Source organism: Nannobrachium achirus (genome assembly GCF_963921795.1).
Source record: "Nannobrachium achirus genome assembly, chromosome: 6".
NCBI lineage: Eukaryota > Metazoa > Chordata > Actinopteri > Myctophiformes > Myctophidae > Nannobrachium > Nannobrachium achirus.
In genome coordinates, this window is record NC_137815.1 from 56,533,409 (window position 1) to 56,548,760 (window position 15,352).

General features: G+C 40.5%; 1 protein-coding gene across 2 annotated transcripts in view; it reads right to left on the bottom strand.

The window, feature by feature from the left end:
* Window positions 1-703: 703 nt before the first annotated feature.
* Window positions 704-15,352, bottom strand: part of LOC308286430 (synaptotagmin-2-like) — a 66,370-nt gene continuing 51,721 nt past the window's right edge. For both annotated transcript variants that reach the window (XM_080727449.1, XM_080727450.1), the window contains exons 3-10: window positions 13,756-13,999; window positions 12,096-12,253; window positions 8,555-8,686; window positions 7,284-7,451; window positions 4,452-4,619; window positions 3,768-3,885; window positions 3,439-3,572; window positions 704-2,986 (exon numbers count right to left, since the gene is read on the bottom strand). In XM_080727449.1, coding sequence (XP_080583575.1) covers window positions 2,765-2,986; window positions 3,439-3,572; window positions 3,768-3,885; window positions 4,452-4,619; window positions 7,284-7,451; window positions 8,555-8,686; window positions 12,096-12,253; window positions 13,756-13,975 — 1,320 coding nt within the window. In that variant the 5' untranslated portion in view covers window positions 13,976-13,999 and the 3' untranslated portion in view covers window positions 704-2,764. The remainder of the gene's footprint in view (window positions 2,987-3,438; window positions 3,573-3,767; window positions 3,886-4,451; window positions 4,620-7,283; window positions 7,452-8,554; window positions 8,687-12,095; window positions 12,254-13,755; window positions 14,000-15,352) is intronic.

The following is a 15,352-nucleotide window of genomic DNA, read 5'->3' on the forward strand; positions in this document are numbered from 1 at the left end:
TACTGTGAACAGCAGACCTGGCGTTTGTAAACTAAATATGTCGGTTTACTTACACTTGATATCTTCACTATGTAATAAATAAATCTGAAATGTATAAGTAGGGTTGGCTGGATGGCAATAATATAAGAGGGTACACAAAGTATCAAGGGCTACAAGTCCATGCTTGGAGAAATGTAAAAAAAATGTACTGTAAATAACTTGAAACCCATTTGGCAGGAGTTAATGAAGGAAACACTTACGGTATACATAGATATAAAACCAAGGAGCTAATAAACACTCTCCTCTTTAGAATATACAGTATATATATTTGTACTGGTTTTCAACGACCAACACAAGTCGACAAGTACAAGCAGAAATTACTGGCAATTGCATGACTTGTAGCCCAGACATACTGTATACTGACAGACCTCAACAGACACATACAAAGGTTGACAAACATGTTCAAACAAGCATGCAAACTAAGTGGAATTTCACACAAGATAAAAAGCAACCCTGACATAATTCCAGGCTTGAAAACAGCCTGTAAAATCAAAAGTATTTTGATTATTTAGACATACATTCAAATTCAGTCTCATACAACTCATTCAGTGAAAAATACATAAACATTGCAAGTCAGTGCATATTTGTTTTCCTTCATTTTATTATCAAAGTGACAGAGAACACAAACACACATACACAATTTAATTATGGTTCCTCTTTAAAACATGCTGCTATTTACAGTTTTGTAGTTACATGCGCTATTAACAAATCTGCCTGATGTATAAGGTTGAAAGAAGGAAGAGAGACAGAGAGAGGCAAAGGTGCCAATCAGTATCCTACTGATCAGCTTCCATGTGCAAAACCATTTTCAACTCCAGTAACAATACCACAACCTCTGCACATCAAACTAATACAAAGTTTCTGAGTTGAATGACTGCCATATTGCAGTACTTTGGGATCAGGTACAGACAGCATATGTCAAATGGGTGAATGGTAAGCGATCCAAACAACATGAAATACAGCAAAGCATGATACATGCTTGTATTTTTTAAATATATTTTTGTTCTTAGTTTTTTGCATTGGAAATATACAGTGTGTCTGTATATGCCTACTGTACATTATGTGTGTTATGTGGTCAACAAGATGTCATAGTATCCGTCGAGTCCAGATAATACAAACCCACATGTTGCATTGATTTAATACACCCTTATAAAGTGCAAGAACTACATCTTAACATTTAAATTATATGCAGTTCTCTATAAAAATCATCCCTTTCACAGAAATCCGCACATTGTCGTTTCACCAGCAGATATCAGCTGATTAAAGTTGTAAAGTGTGTAACGAGCAAGAGAAGATATAACCAACTGTCACAATGAGCAGATCAGTTCAATTGATAAGAAAATAAAAGAGACTGTCAGATGGCACTACAGCAAAACACAACAAAATAAAGGTTGTAATTATTTTTAAAATAACATTGGTAAGTCTCCCATCATCCTTACTTGACCATGGATGGACAAGTAAGGTTTTACATCCAAGTGGTCAAACAAAGCTCAAGATAGATTTCAGACAGCACATTCATAGTGTCCCTGTTAGGATGAGGTTAACCCAGTTAAAATATTTCCCTTTACAGGCTATTTCAGACTAAAGATTCACTATGAGACACAACCGATTTAAGCCTGATTTATACTTTGTACGATGATGTCGGCAAGCCGAAAATATCTGGTCAACAAGTTCACAATGGGTCGCATCTGCGACACCTTGTGAGCTTGTAGAACAGATACTTTTGACAAACATGACACCATAGTATGAGGGAGCATAAATTGACATTAGAACATTGTGTAGAGAAATTGCTGTGCTCTGAATTACCCATACTGTACAATAACGGAACTCTGTGCCTACCGTATTTCACGAAGTGTCAAATTAGGAAAGGCACCCTTATACACTGGTCTCAACGTGGGTCTATCTGAAGACATATGGAGCAAATATAGACATGCCATCATGGCATCATGGACTGAGAAACCGATGACAAATAACAACAATAAATAAAACAAACAAAACTGACAGAACTATGTTTTCCCTGCCATATACTCAGCTTACGCATCTCCTTCTCAAATGGGAATATATTGTAACAGAGTTGGTCAAATGAAGGCAATCTCCTGTGGACATCTTTAAAAACACACTCCAAACTGGATTGCTGCATTAACTTCAATCTCAATTAATCCTTTTTAACGTTAATTTATTTAATACAGATTTTATGCAAGAAATAGCCCAATACTACAGCACTTCCTACTGAAAGTTATAGCACACTTATTAGCAAGTTATAATATTGGGCATGTATGGAGAGCAGTGGGACAATAAGTAAAGCATGCATAATGCCCTAAAAACTAAACAAAGCTTGATTTCCTGCATTGCTTCCACTTAGCCTGTCATCACATGTCAGCCACCTGAGAATCTGTTTCTAAAGGCAAGTTCGACTGAAACAAACACTCAAAAGTCTGCCTCCCACAAAGCAGTAACCCAGTCATTCAGTCCTGCTTACATCATTGTGTGAAATGTGGCGGTGCTTTAAAAAGTACTATTCACTCTTTCACTCTGTTTTCTTTTTTTTTTCTTTTTTACTTAACCATGAATAAGCAGATATTCTACCATCTCTCTTTTTTTGCTGATCAGAGATCCGAGAGGTCACAACCCATAGCAATGTGTAAAGTGGTGGGTTTTCATGCAGTGTAAGGGTGGGTGTTCTGAGTTAGTTAGTCGGTTAGTTAGTTGGCTTTGGTGAAGTGAGTTACTTCTTTGCACTTGCAGCCAGTTTTGCCAGCTCTCCATCGATATCCTCCTCGGGCTGTAATGGATGCCACTGGGCGATGGGGCGTCGCGGGTTGGCCATCATATCAGACCAGTGCTTCAGACCCAAGCCTGACGCCTTGCTGCCCACAAAGATCTTCCCGATGGCGTCGTTTTTGCCGATCTTGTCATAGTCAAACACCGTCACCGCCACCAAGATTTTCTGAGAGGAGCACAAAAGAGAAATTCAAACATTCATCTCTTTTCGAAGCATCAGCGCAAGTTATTTTCAAGGCCATGTGTTGAAGAAGGCAATAGAAAACACAACATTACATGACCGTCTTGACTGTACAGTCAAATCCTCAATGGTAGATTAACTCTATCGTTGTTGTCGGGTGGAAAGCTTGTATGTCCAGTCCACAACCATTACTTCTCAGGAAATATTTATAAAAGCCACAGACAGACTTAATCACTTTCACTTTCAAATGTTATTAAATTGAATAGCATAAATAGAATCTACCAGCTCAAAATGTGCCACGAGTCAACACGCCGTGAGCTTGTAGATCAGTTATTATTGCTGCTTTTGTGCGACAACGTACGAAAAGAATTAAAACGTTTAAATATGGTACAAGGTTTCTGCTCGACAGCAACGATATACCATGCCAAACACTGTACCTGCATCTGGTCCAGGGGGATTTCAAAGCTGAAGGATTCATTGTAGTATGGATTCAGTGTGTTCTTCTTCACCGTGGTCTTCTTCTTCTTCAGACGTTTACCGCCCTGCAGAAGCTGGATCTTCACGTAAGGATCTGCAGTCAAAGACAATTACCATGAGACATAGCTACTTTGATAATGAGCTTATACACAACATCTCCATCTCTGTCCTTGGTAAGGAACACCAATCCAAATAGAAACAAATTGAAGCATTGGAGAGAATTGAAAGAAAGAAAGAAACAAACAAACAAACAAAATCAGGGATTTGAAAAGTAGGATAATTTCTATACCAGACAATCCACAGGCGTCCATTTTCTTTAGGTTCTTGGCCTCCAGAATGCAGACAGTGAGTTTACCAGCAGTTGGCACATAACGAAGGGAGATGCAGATATCTCCAAGCTTCTCTGGCTACAATATTGAGCAGTAGGATGCAGGTAGACAGGAACAAACAAGTGAAAATGTTAATTAGAAAGTGATTAATGGATTAATTCATTTAAAAAAAATAATGATGGTTCATTCAACAAACTGCTTTGAAATATCACTTTTGACAGTTAAGTGGCAGGTCAGAAAACAAACAAAAAGAACATTAAAGGATTATTATAGCCAAAAGATGCACACTGCCCACACGATGGCGGTGTACTCTAGGGTATAGCATCAAAACACTGGTATAAGTCAAGTCACGTGACAGTCTTCTGTCATGTGATTTGCAGCAAATTCTGATGACATCACGTATCAAGTATACAATTTGACCGAGAACACTTGACCGAGTGTGTATGTATGTACAGTATGTATGTATGTATGCGGACAGTGTATGTACTATGCAGAGTGCAATGCCGCTGGCTGACCAAGTGGAAATGTTGAGCAGCCTTGAAAATAATGGACAACTAGAATTCATATACTGTATATTATATACAGTATATGAATTCTAGTTGTCCATTATTTTCTGGGTTTGAAGTGAGAAATGTTAACAGCACCTCTTCTTGGTCTGCACTCTCCAAATCCTTCCATTCTTCTATGGCTTGTCCAAGGTCAATGGAGTTCATTGCGATCTTCACCTCTCCAATAACGTCATGTTTGGAGAATCGGTCATAGTCAAAAACGGACATCACCAATATCTTCCCACCCAGTTCCTCATAGGGGACCTATGATGATGTGATAAACACACACATTATGGAAACCTTTCAACATCTTGGCAGATATGTTATTATTCTTATGGATTTATCCACAAAAAAATATTTTTGGCTTAAAGGAAAAAAACTTTTGGTCATTTTATCGTCTAATCAGGCTTTTATGAACACCCTGAACAGATTTTAATTTGCTTGATTCAATATTTCGATATTTGATGTCAATGTTATCAGGCCCTCCAGGCCCAGGGCCTCTCCCCATACACAACCATTGTAACTTCAACCAATGAATTAAAACACCTGTTATTTTTTCTGGTGACTCATACTACCCTCCTAATACGTGAGCAGGCCGTGTTTCAATAATCTTTTTCATTTATTTTTAATAATTCTTTGGGAAAATGGAAAAAGTTTAATACAATAAAGAATTATTACAAATAAATGAAAAAAGTTATCGAGAAAACACGGCCTAATGCAAAGAGTGTGACTGGGAGGACATTGATGATGTAGATTTAAATGAGCTTTTGCTGAAGAGAACAAGGATCAGAAGTCGAGATCTGGGTTGGCTGAGGTGCAGACAGAGGAGACAAACATAAGACAAGTTAAATCAACAGCAAGACCGACAAAAAGCAAGTTCTCCAAAAAAACTCAAGCTGAACTATCCCGCTCCAAAAAAGAAAAAGAAAATAAAAGAGACAAAGACAAACATAAGACAAGCAACAAAGCGTGGGACTGGGAGGAGACTTGAATGATGCAGATTTAAGCAGGCTGCGTATTCTGCTTAAAGAAGAAACAAACAAAAAGCGACAGAGATCTCATATATGGGCATAAAATGGATGCAGATAAACAGATATCTCCATATATGGGCATATATGGGCATACAATGGATGCAGAATCACAAAGATCTCCATATATGGGCATAAAAGGGACACAGACAGACAGATACAGAGATCTCCATATATGGGCATAAAATGGACGCAGATAGACAGGTATCTCCATATACGGGCATATATGGGCATAAAATGGACGCAGACAGACAGGTGGTCAAACGGGTCCTATGACAACAGGTATAATGGGGTTTGCATTAAAGGGTGGGGCATTCATTCCCTATTAACTTCGTTCCTGAGTAGGCCGGTCCCCGACTAGACGCTCGGCCGCCCAACAGACAGATACAGAGATCTCCATATATGGGCATAAAATGGACGCAGACAGACAGATATCTCCATATATGGGCATAAATGGACACGGGCAAACAGATGGTCAAAACGGGTCCTATGACAACAGGTATAATGGGGTTTGCATTAAAGGGAGGGGCATTCATTCCCTATTTACATTGTTCCCGAGTTGGCCAGGTCGCCGACTAGACGACTAGAAGCCGACTAGAAGCTTGACTAGAGCTTCTAGAAGCTTCGGGCGGCCAAGCTTCTAGTAGTTATAAATGACTTGAAATTGTTGTGTTTTTTTAGCCGTGGATTTGCTGCATTCTGTATTAATGTCCTTCCATGATCCCTAAGAGAAAAGGTGCTCCATCTAGACATGTGCCATTGGTATAAAAAGAACATTGCCTTTCACTGGAAACACAAAAGAGACAGGATGCAACATAACTGAAATGAACATGGTAATCTAGGATTGCTTGGGAGAGAACAGCAAAAATTCTGCTGGTACCAGTTTTCAGATAAACACTGTCTGCCTGACCCAAAGCTGCATCTCCAGTCTCAGAGGAGCTCATTAGAGAGGATGGGCTAGTGAGTACTGGGTACACTGCAGCCACACAAAGCAGACAGGGTGTGGTTCCAGCGTGTCCACACGACAAGAGAGACAGGCAGGCAGTGGGTTTTCACAAAATCTTAATATTTACATAACCACTTATTTATTTGCCTCAGGGCTCTATATCTACTAGATATCGCTGTTGTCGGGTGGAAACCTTGTATGTCCAAAACCTTCCTTCTTTTGTTATTATTTTAAAAACGATTTAAAATAGTGAAAATAGCCGATCTACAAGCACACAACGCCTCGCATCGACAGGCATTGTGTGCTTGTAGATCTGCTATTTTCCCTACTTTTGTGCGACACTTTTGTATGAGGAAGCAGGGCTTTACTTTACGAAATAACCTACAAATTTGAAACTCAGAGATACAAGGTTTCTCTGATGCTCCCTTGGAAAAGAATAGCAACTATTAGCTCCTGTTTTCACTGAATGTTTGCCCCAGTATAGGGATGCTAGGGTTCATGTGGTTAATATGACATCACTGTTGGTTGGAGTATTTATTCATGACATACAGCAGTGTGGACTTGCAGCAAAAGGATCAGTGTAGGATATCTTTGTTGCCAGGTGGAAACCTTGTATGTCCAAAACCGTTTGTTTTGTATTTATCATTAAAAAAAAAGAATTAAAATAGTGAAAATAACCGATCTACAAGCACAAAACGCCTTGCACCGCGAGGCATTGTGGTGCGAGGCGTGTGCTTGTAGATTTTCACTAGTTTTGTGCGACAGTCTTGTATGATGAAGCAGGGCTTTACTTTAAGAAAGTAAAAACTACACATTTGAAACTTGGAGATACAAGGTTTCTGCCCGACACTAAGACAGTGACGATATAGTGCTATTGTGATTTCTTTTACTCTGGTACAGTACAATAAACTCACCGTTCTCCAAAGTGCAGGTATACACGTCAAAGAGACCTACCTTGAATACAAACGTCTCATTGAAAACGGGGTTCAGCGTCTTCTTGTGGACTTTGGTGTCAAACTTCTTCTTCTTGTCAGGGAGGATGTAGACCTTAACGTAAGGATCAGACGTTCCGCCTGAATCCATGGAGATAAGGTCAGCCGCTTGGAGGATGCCGACTGTGAGCTATAGCAGAATACATGGGGAGCAGAGGTCAGTGGAGACAGACCATTTCATCAGAGCCCAATTCAGCATTTCTGGGTTCATTCACCTGTGTCAATCTCACTGCTGCCCATGAAAAGCCACACATTGGTTAGGCTACCGCTATACAACATCATCTGCCAACCTCAACAAGCCACTCGATCAATCACTTTTTTATTTGACCAGTGGGATAAGACCACAATCTGAAAGCACACCTCTTCAGACTCTACCTCGATCACCCCCTAGGCTAGCACTCTTCATTCCTTGTATCACTTCTTGTCACCTATTTTTGGCTAGATGCTTTATACTATACACTATGCTGGTTTGTTCACATAATGTTATTTAGAGAGACATGTTTGGCTGACCACAAAAGCTAAGAATGTTATTTAGCATGTTGTTTATAGCATAATGTTTAAACAGATGCTAGGTTTGATGTCTACAGGTGCTATTCTCGTTAATGTGTATCTGTTGACATTGGTTAAGGCCAAATAGCGACATTACACTTTCTAAGTCACTGGGTAAGAATGTCCTAAATTGCCTGAACATTGTTTGACAGGAGAATTTGCTGTAATATCACAAGCATGTTTTTAAATGTTACTGTCATTTCCTAGCAACATGCCCCCCCCCCCCTCCCAGTTGTAACAAGATCATTTATTCTTGGAGCAAGCCACATAATGTTGATTCATAACAAACGATCCTCTTCAATGATTCTATTCAGCACACCACAGCCTCATAAATCCATGCCATCGCCAACACTGCAGCGATACTGCAAAGAGGGTTACTGTAATGATGATAGAGTTACTGAATATCATAGAGATAAATTACCACTCCCTTTATGATTGCTTTTTTTTACCGATTTAGTGATTATAGACCATCCAGCTTCATTAGCCTTAGTCTCAATAAAATGATGAGCCCTTGCACTCCATTTTTGTTGGCCCCTGCAGTCTTGCATAAAGATTAGGCTAAACTGTTTCACCTGCTTATTTGATAACCGAATTTTGAACAATATGAAAAGCAAAAAAAAAAAAAAATAATAATAATAATGCAGAGACAGAAAAAGCCGAAATAAGAAGTACTGATTCACAGACCTTTGTGTTCTCAAAGTCATAGTCTATTGAATACTGCAGCTTTCCCAGTTTCTCTTCCTCCTTCTCCTCTTCCTCTTTCTCCTCCTCCGTCAGTCCTGTCTCTCCTTCGTCATCGTCATCCTCCTGGTGTTTCTGTGGTGTTAAGGTGACACAACATGGAGAGCGTCAAAGGCAGGGGAATCAGGCGTCAGAAGATGGGAGTGCCCCATTACAGCATGCCACAGACACTGGGCCTCCAGGAGTTTATGTAGAGCGGCACCTGGGGCGCCCGATGGCATACTGCAGGGGCGTCACAAGGAGGGGGGGGGGGGGGGAGTGGGACTGAGTTACTAGGGCCCAAGGTGGAGGGGCCTTAATTATGTTATACTTTAGATATTGAAAAATAGCAGATATACAAGCTCACAGCGACCTTGTAGATCTGCTATTTTTGAAAAGTTGTGAAAATGTGGGCAAATCTTTGAATATATATATATTTTTTAAGCAAACATTTCTAACTAAAATCTTGCCCTGGAACTAAATATTTTGAGATGGGGGTCCGTGGCCAAATACATATCGTTTTGGTGGTCCTTCACATGAAAAGGTTTGAGCACCACTGACATAGAAACATAGGTTTTTCAAAAAACCTTAGAAGGATTTGAAATATTCAAAGACTTGCTCAAATGTTCACGATTTTTCAAAAATAGCAGATCTACAAGCTTGCAGCGCGGCACTCGGTGCTGCGCTGTGAGCTTGTATATCTGCTATTTTTCAATAGTTAAAGCACAAAATAATTGTGCGTGGGCCCTGCAGTGAATCCTTGTACCCAGGGCCCAGAATTTGGTGTGACACCCCTGGCATACCGTATGATTCGTGGATTGACCAGTTCTAACTTTGCAAACGTCTATGGGTGATTATTAATAATTTTGTTAGTACACCTCCCGTCTTCACTGTGTGCTCTTTTTTTTCTTCTTCATTTGGCAGCTCCTTCAACATGCTTGTGCCGTTCAGTGACAGAGTCAGCCAGAGACAGTGGAGGCATTGCATGCTAGTTCCAACAAAGAGGGAGAAGAAATGTGAACCTTTTTTCAATGAAATCCTGATAACACCTTGTTTTTGTTTTGTCATTTTGTCTTTGAGTATCTTGTTAATACTAATATTGATAATAGGTTCGATTCTTTGATTTCACAGAATGAACAGAGGCATGTGGATTCACTGAGAACCCTTAAGGAACTAGCTAACAACAGCCAATGCCAATGCATATAGAATGATAGGAAAATAAGACTTCTCAGGGGAAAGGCAGGGCTTTCAGATACTGACCTGACCTTGTTTGCAGTTGTTCAATTAGTTCAATTTGTGTTTTAACTCATCAGACATCTTTTTTGCAATAAGATAATGTCCAGAACTATTTACTGCAAAAAAGGGGACTGTATATCTTGGTGGGCAATTCGGTTTATTTTGCGACCATCTACTCAGCTCACCTTTATTACAGTAAATGGTTCATGATTAAAAGGTCACAGCAAGCTTTTTTTAATAGCTTTAGGATTATTGCAGTCGCTATATCCAAGTTAATTAAGACTTTGTAGTGTATGTGGAATCCTTTCATTACTTTTCAAGCCAGTCAGGTTTTGCTCATTGCTCCTGATTTATCTAAGGCCATCCTTGGGTATAACATTTATTCTGGTGCAATCATAATGACATTTCTTTTTCATTTTTATTTTCATGCAGCTTTATCATTAGCGTTCCACTGTCTCCCAAACAACCAACCATGCCATTTTCTTTTTTTTTTTACCACATGCATAGATTAATTGTGTTAAACGTGTCTTGCATATCATCATGTCTTGATCCAATACTTTCCATATTGGTGTGAGTTACATATACAGATACATTGTCTCAGGAACAATGTGTTAGAAGGTTAGACTCTCCTCTCTGGGGTTTATGGAGCACATCATAGCTTTCCAATTGTTACATTCTCAAGCTGTCATAACCAAAATTATAAATATAAATAAAAAAGATTGGGGGGGAAAAGGCAAAGGAAGCTACGACTTTCATTCCATGAAACCCTTCTCCGCCCAGTGGCAAGAGAGCGTCAGTGTGCGCTATCCACCTACCGTAGATTATAGGGTCCACCACAGTCAAGAAACACGAGGCACACACAAGACAGACACAAAGGCGGAAAAAGGAGGAGAGCAGAGAGAGGGAGAGGTTCAACTCACAAGACACGAGGACCAAACACGCTACAGAAAGAGAGGCAGTCAGCATCACCACCAGTAACACCACTTATACCATCACCACAAATAGGATGAGAAATGACACACTCCTTTTCTGTGCTGAGGAATTACCCTGTCAAGTTTCAAGCCAGGGACAGTTATTCACATTGCGGACACAATTAATTGGTTGTTTTAATTAACTGTCATTGGTGTGGAGGAAAATCTCCATGGGCATGCCAATGTATTAAATATGGAATTAATCATTAGTTTTTCAGAAATGTATCCCCGTTCTTTTTTGTCTGTCTTCATTTCTAAAGCGTCTGTGGGTCTTGCACTTACAGTATATCTGTTGCCCTTGAGGTATACAGTATCTAAGACATCATCGCACCAGGGACAACACATGGTCATTTTCCACATGCCCATTGCCCATTATACCCTGCCACCTTACAGTGTGTGTCATTTTTCACCGCCTACCACAATGGAGTACGTCACACACTTTAAATGACCACCAGAACAACATCAAGTAAATGAAGGGGAAGAGAGCTCTCCTTTGTGTCCTTTCTGGCCTACAGAAAGAGCTGCTGGTGAAAGACCAAAGGATGTTAGCTAAACACACCGCAAAAAAGAAGAACTCACAAAATTATATAATTCAAAGGCACACTGTCATATTGCTCAAATACACAAATAAAAAAGTGAGGAGTTATAGAGCAAGGGTCTTCAACAGGGGGTCCGGAAACCCTAGGGGGTCCTCAGAGTTACTACAGGGGGTCCTCCAAATCTTTGAGTGATAGAAACTTTTCTCCTTTTTTATATTAACCACTTGAATCCTAGTCTCCATATCCTGAGAACTTTAGCCAAAAATAGCCGATCTACAAGCTCACAACGCCTCGAGCTGGGAGGCGTTGTGAGCTTGTAGATCAGCTATTTTCGGCAAAGACATTTGGCGTAGAGGGGAAAAAGAGCAGACTACTAAGTACAGAGTGAAATGTCAAGTTACGTATTGACAGTTTGTGTGGTTAAATACGTTTCTGAAAACACAAATTGATTGACATGAATCCAAAATACAATGATGATTGTGCTGTCAAACAATGAAACTAAATGGCGATCTATGAAAAGGTTGTTGGGGTCCCTCCCGGCTTCATCTCTCTCTCAACTAAGTGGTCCTTGGCCTGAAAATGTTGAAGACCCCTGTTAATAGAGTAATAAAACGATGGGAAGAAAGTGATCTGGGTAACGTTAGAAATCACTGCGAAATTACTGAAATTACTGCGTAACCCCAAAACTTCTAGGCTGTTACCCCGAGAATCACCCTGTGGTGCCACAGGTGAGCGTGTATGAAGCACAAGGCGTCATACCTCTCCCTGCATGTTCTTCATGTTGAAGCCGTCCTTGCCCTTCTTTCCTTTCTTGTTCTTCTTCTTCTTGCAGCAGCATTTCTTGATTATGCAGAAGCAGCAGGTGAGGATGAGCAAGGCTGCCACCACAGCAATGGCAATGAGAGCCCATGGAGGCACTGGAATGCAAAGACCACACAGAGAGAGCTGGAGTCAAACAACCAGTGGTGTAAAGCAGTGGTTCTCAACCTGTGGGTCGGGACCCCCAGGGGGGTCCCCAAATTATTTTGAGGGGTCCCCAGATGATTAACTTAATGTGCAACATTGTCTTCTCTCTCAACAGTAAAGAAACCAACATAAAGTTTAAGCTCATAGTAATAATCTTGTCACATTTCTAAAGTGACAATTTAAGGCCCTTTTAATACCTCTAAAATGACAAATTAAACATTGGCCAAATTGTCAAATATTAGAGGCAGAAATTGTGAAAATAGACGATCTACATGCTCACAACGCCTCACGTTGATATTTTCACAATAGAACCGTGTTACACAAAATGTAATGCCTCAACTCTTAGTGCTTGTCAGGGTGGGGGAGTGGGGGGGTCCCCAGTTAAAATATGATTCTTTTTGGGGTCACAGCCTGAAAAGGTTGAGAACCACTGGTGTAAAGTGACTAAGTACATTTACTTAAGTACTGTACTTAACCCAATGAGTGCCCCGGGCCACAAGGTGCCGCTAGAGTGCCAGAAATATCTCTATCGGCCTTCGCTCTAGCTTCCGTTGACACTGGCCGTAGTGCCTTGGTATTTCACTCCAGCCACTGTTATGTATGACGAGAGGAGGAAGTTAGCTAACATTTAGCCATTAGCGTCTTTATTTTTTAGAAGGGGCTTCGTTGAGGCCTCCGATTAATTAATTCATTTTATTAAATATCCCGGACTAGATCGGGATAGGCACCCCGGAATACGTCGCGCCGCCGACAGTATAGATTGAGTTTTTTTTGGAGGGCTCTAAACTTTATTTTAAACCATTTTCAATGGAATAAATCGTCGGGCCATCTAGCATCACTCGTTGGAAAGCATATAGGACCTCTACAAGCAGCTCAGGGTATGTAAAATAGCAAAAAAAAATTGGATTGGATTGAAAATATCCCGAACTTATTCGGGATAGGCACAAGAAGGGTTAAGTACAATTTGGGGGTATTTGTACTTTAATCGACTACTTCCAATTTCCGATATTTTTCCTTCTACTCCCCTATGTTTTATTATTACAAAACACATACATTAACCACTTCAACCCTATATACATTTCGGCCATTTGGAAATAGCCGATCTACAAGCTCACAATGTGTTGCGATGCGACAAATTGTGAGCTTGTAGATCTGTTATTTTCTACTTTTGGTAAGTACATTTTGAATCCAATACTTCTGTACTTTTACTCAAGTACATTTTGAATTCCTGACTTTTACTTGTACTTGTATTTCTACATTGCAGTATTGATACTTTTACTAAAACTAAAACCTTTGAGTCCTTTTTCCACCACTGCAAACAACCTACCAGACCGGTATGCTGGAATTTCTCGAGGCAAGCTACATCAAACGCACAGTGTGTGATCAATGTCAGAAGAACTTAGCCTCTGTGCATGTAAAACCGTGGGGAGGCAGGATTATCGTTGCAACTTACGTGGAATCTTATCAATTTCATTCAAGAACTTTGCTTTGATCTCTTCAAACATGTCATTCTTGCTGATGATCTCCGTCTGGTTTCCAGAGCCAGAGCCAGAGGTGTCGGCCACTGCAGTGGAGACCACTGCAGGCGCGGGGGCCATGGTCACGGTGGTGGCCCCGGTGGGCTCTGCAGCCACCATGGCCTCTGGCTTCTTCTTGAACAAGTTAAACTTCATTGTGAAAGACTAGGCACTCAGTCCCTGAGACACATAAGGACAAAAAGGGACAGAGGGGGAGGAGAAACAGTTTTAGAATCAGAAACATTTTGGTGCCAATTTCATTTGCTGCTGTATGTATTTATTATAAGAGAGAACGGGCCAAAAACATCAGTGCAAAGGTACAAACATACATCATTATAATTTTTACTATTATTATTTAGTAGAGTAGCCAATTCTTTTGTACCCCCTTTTTCTACCGAATTCAGTGGTTATTCCAATGAATTCCTCCCCACACACATTTCTGTGTTGTCACTGCTGTTGTGTCCTACTGACTCACCTGCCAGTGAGGCGCCCCCACCAGGAGGATGTAGGACCTTCGTCCTACTCCTCTTGCCCAACACTCCCCGCTGACAGGTGCCACCCCAGCCCGTAGGAGTACATGCAATGACCAATATCACTCTCCCCACCCGGCTTCCCTCCCCTGAACACGGGCCAATTGTGTTCGCATATGCCTCCGTTGCCATCTCAGCTTGGCTTTATAATGACGAAGTATACCGTACAGTACCAGTGACTCATCATGTGCAAAATTAAGGAGGGCCACTGGGCCAGCCTACTCTCCCGTAGAGGGTACGGTGCATATTTATAGTTGGAAACAAAAAATGGCTCAAAACTCACTTTCAATAGCTCCAATATGTATTTTAGACGACAAGCAGCAGACATATAAACGTTTCGAACAGTGCTTGGTCTTCCTCAGCACTTACCTCAATTCCTCAGTTACTGAGGAAGACCAAGCACTGGTCGAAACATTTATATGTCGCTGGTTGTCGTCTAAAATAAATATTGGAGCTATTGAAAGTGAGTTGCGAGCCATTTTTTGTTTCTTAGTAATACTGCTCTGGCAGTTTCAGCTCAGCACCAAACAACGGAAGATTGTGCGTTATTTTTTATTTGAATGATATTTATAGTTGGTCACAAACCTGTACTGCAGTCCTGATATAGGAGTTTGTAGTGAGACAAGTGTCTTTCTTGCCTCAAAAGAAAAATACTCCCTGTCACTGAAGTAGAAACCTATAACTTCAGTCTGATATTGTTTCACAATGTTAATATAAAGTACACTCTAAAAACAAAAAACTAAAGCTGTCCACGGACATCACCCTATGGCACCACCTTCTGGACAGTTAATACAGCAGATGAGCAGATGTGTGATATTGGCCTATTTAGACCTGAGGCTGATTCTAAAATAGCCTAGTAAACAACCAACTTCCGTTTCTGGAAGAGGGGCGGGTACGAGGCTAATTCTAAAATGCTCTCTACTAAATACTAACTCAGAAAAACGTATGTTGCTATATATATAGGTACAATCTAAAATGACACAGATGCTTTCCCCGATTGAAA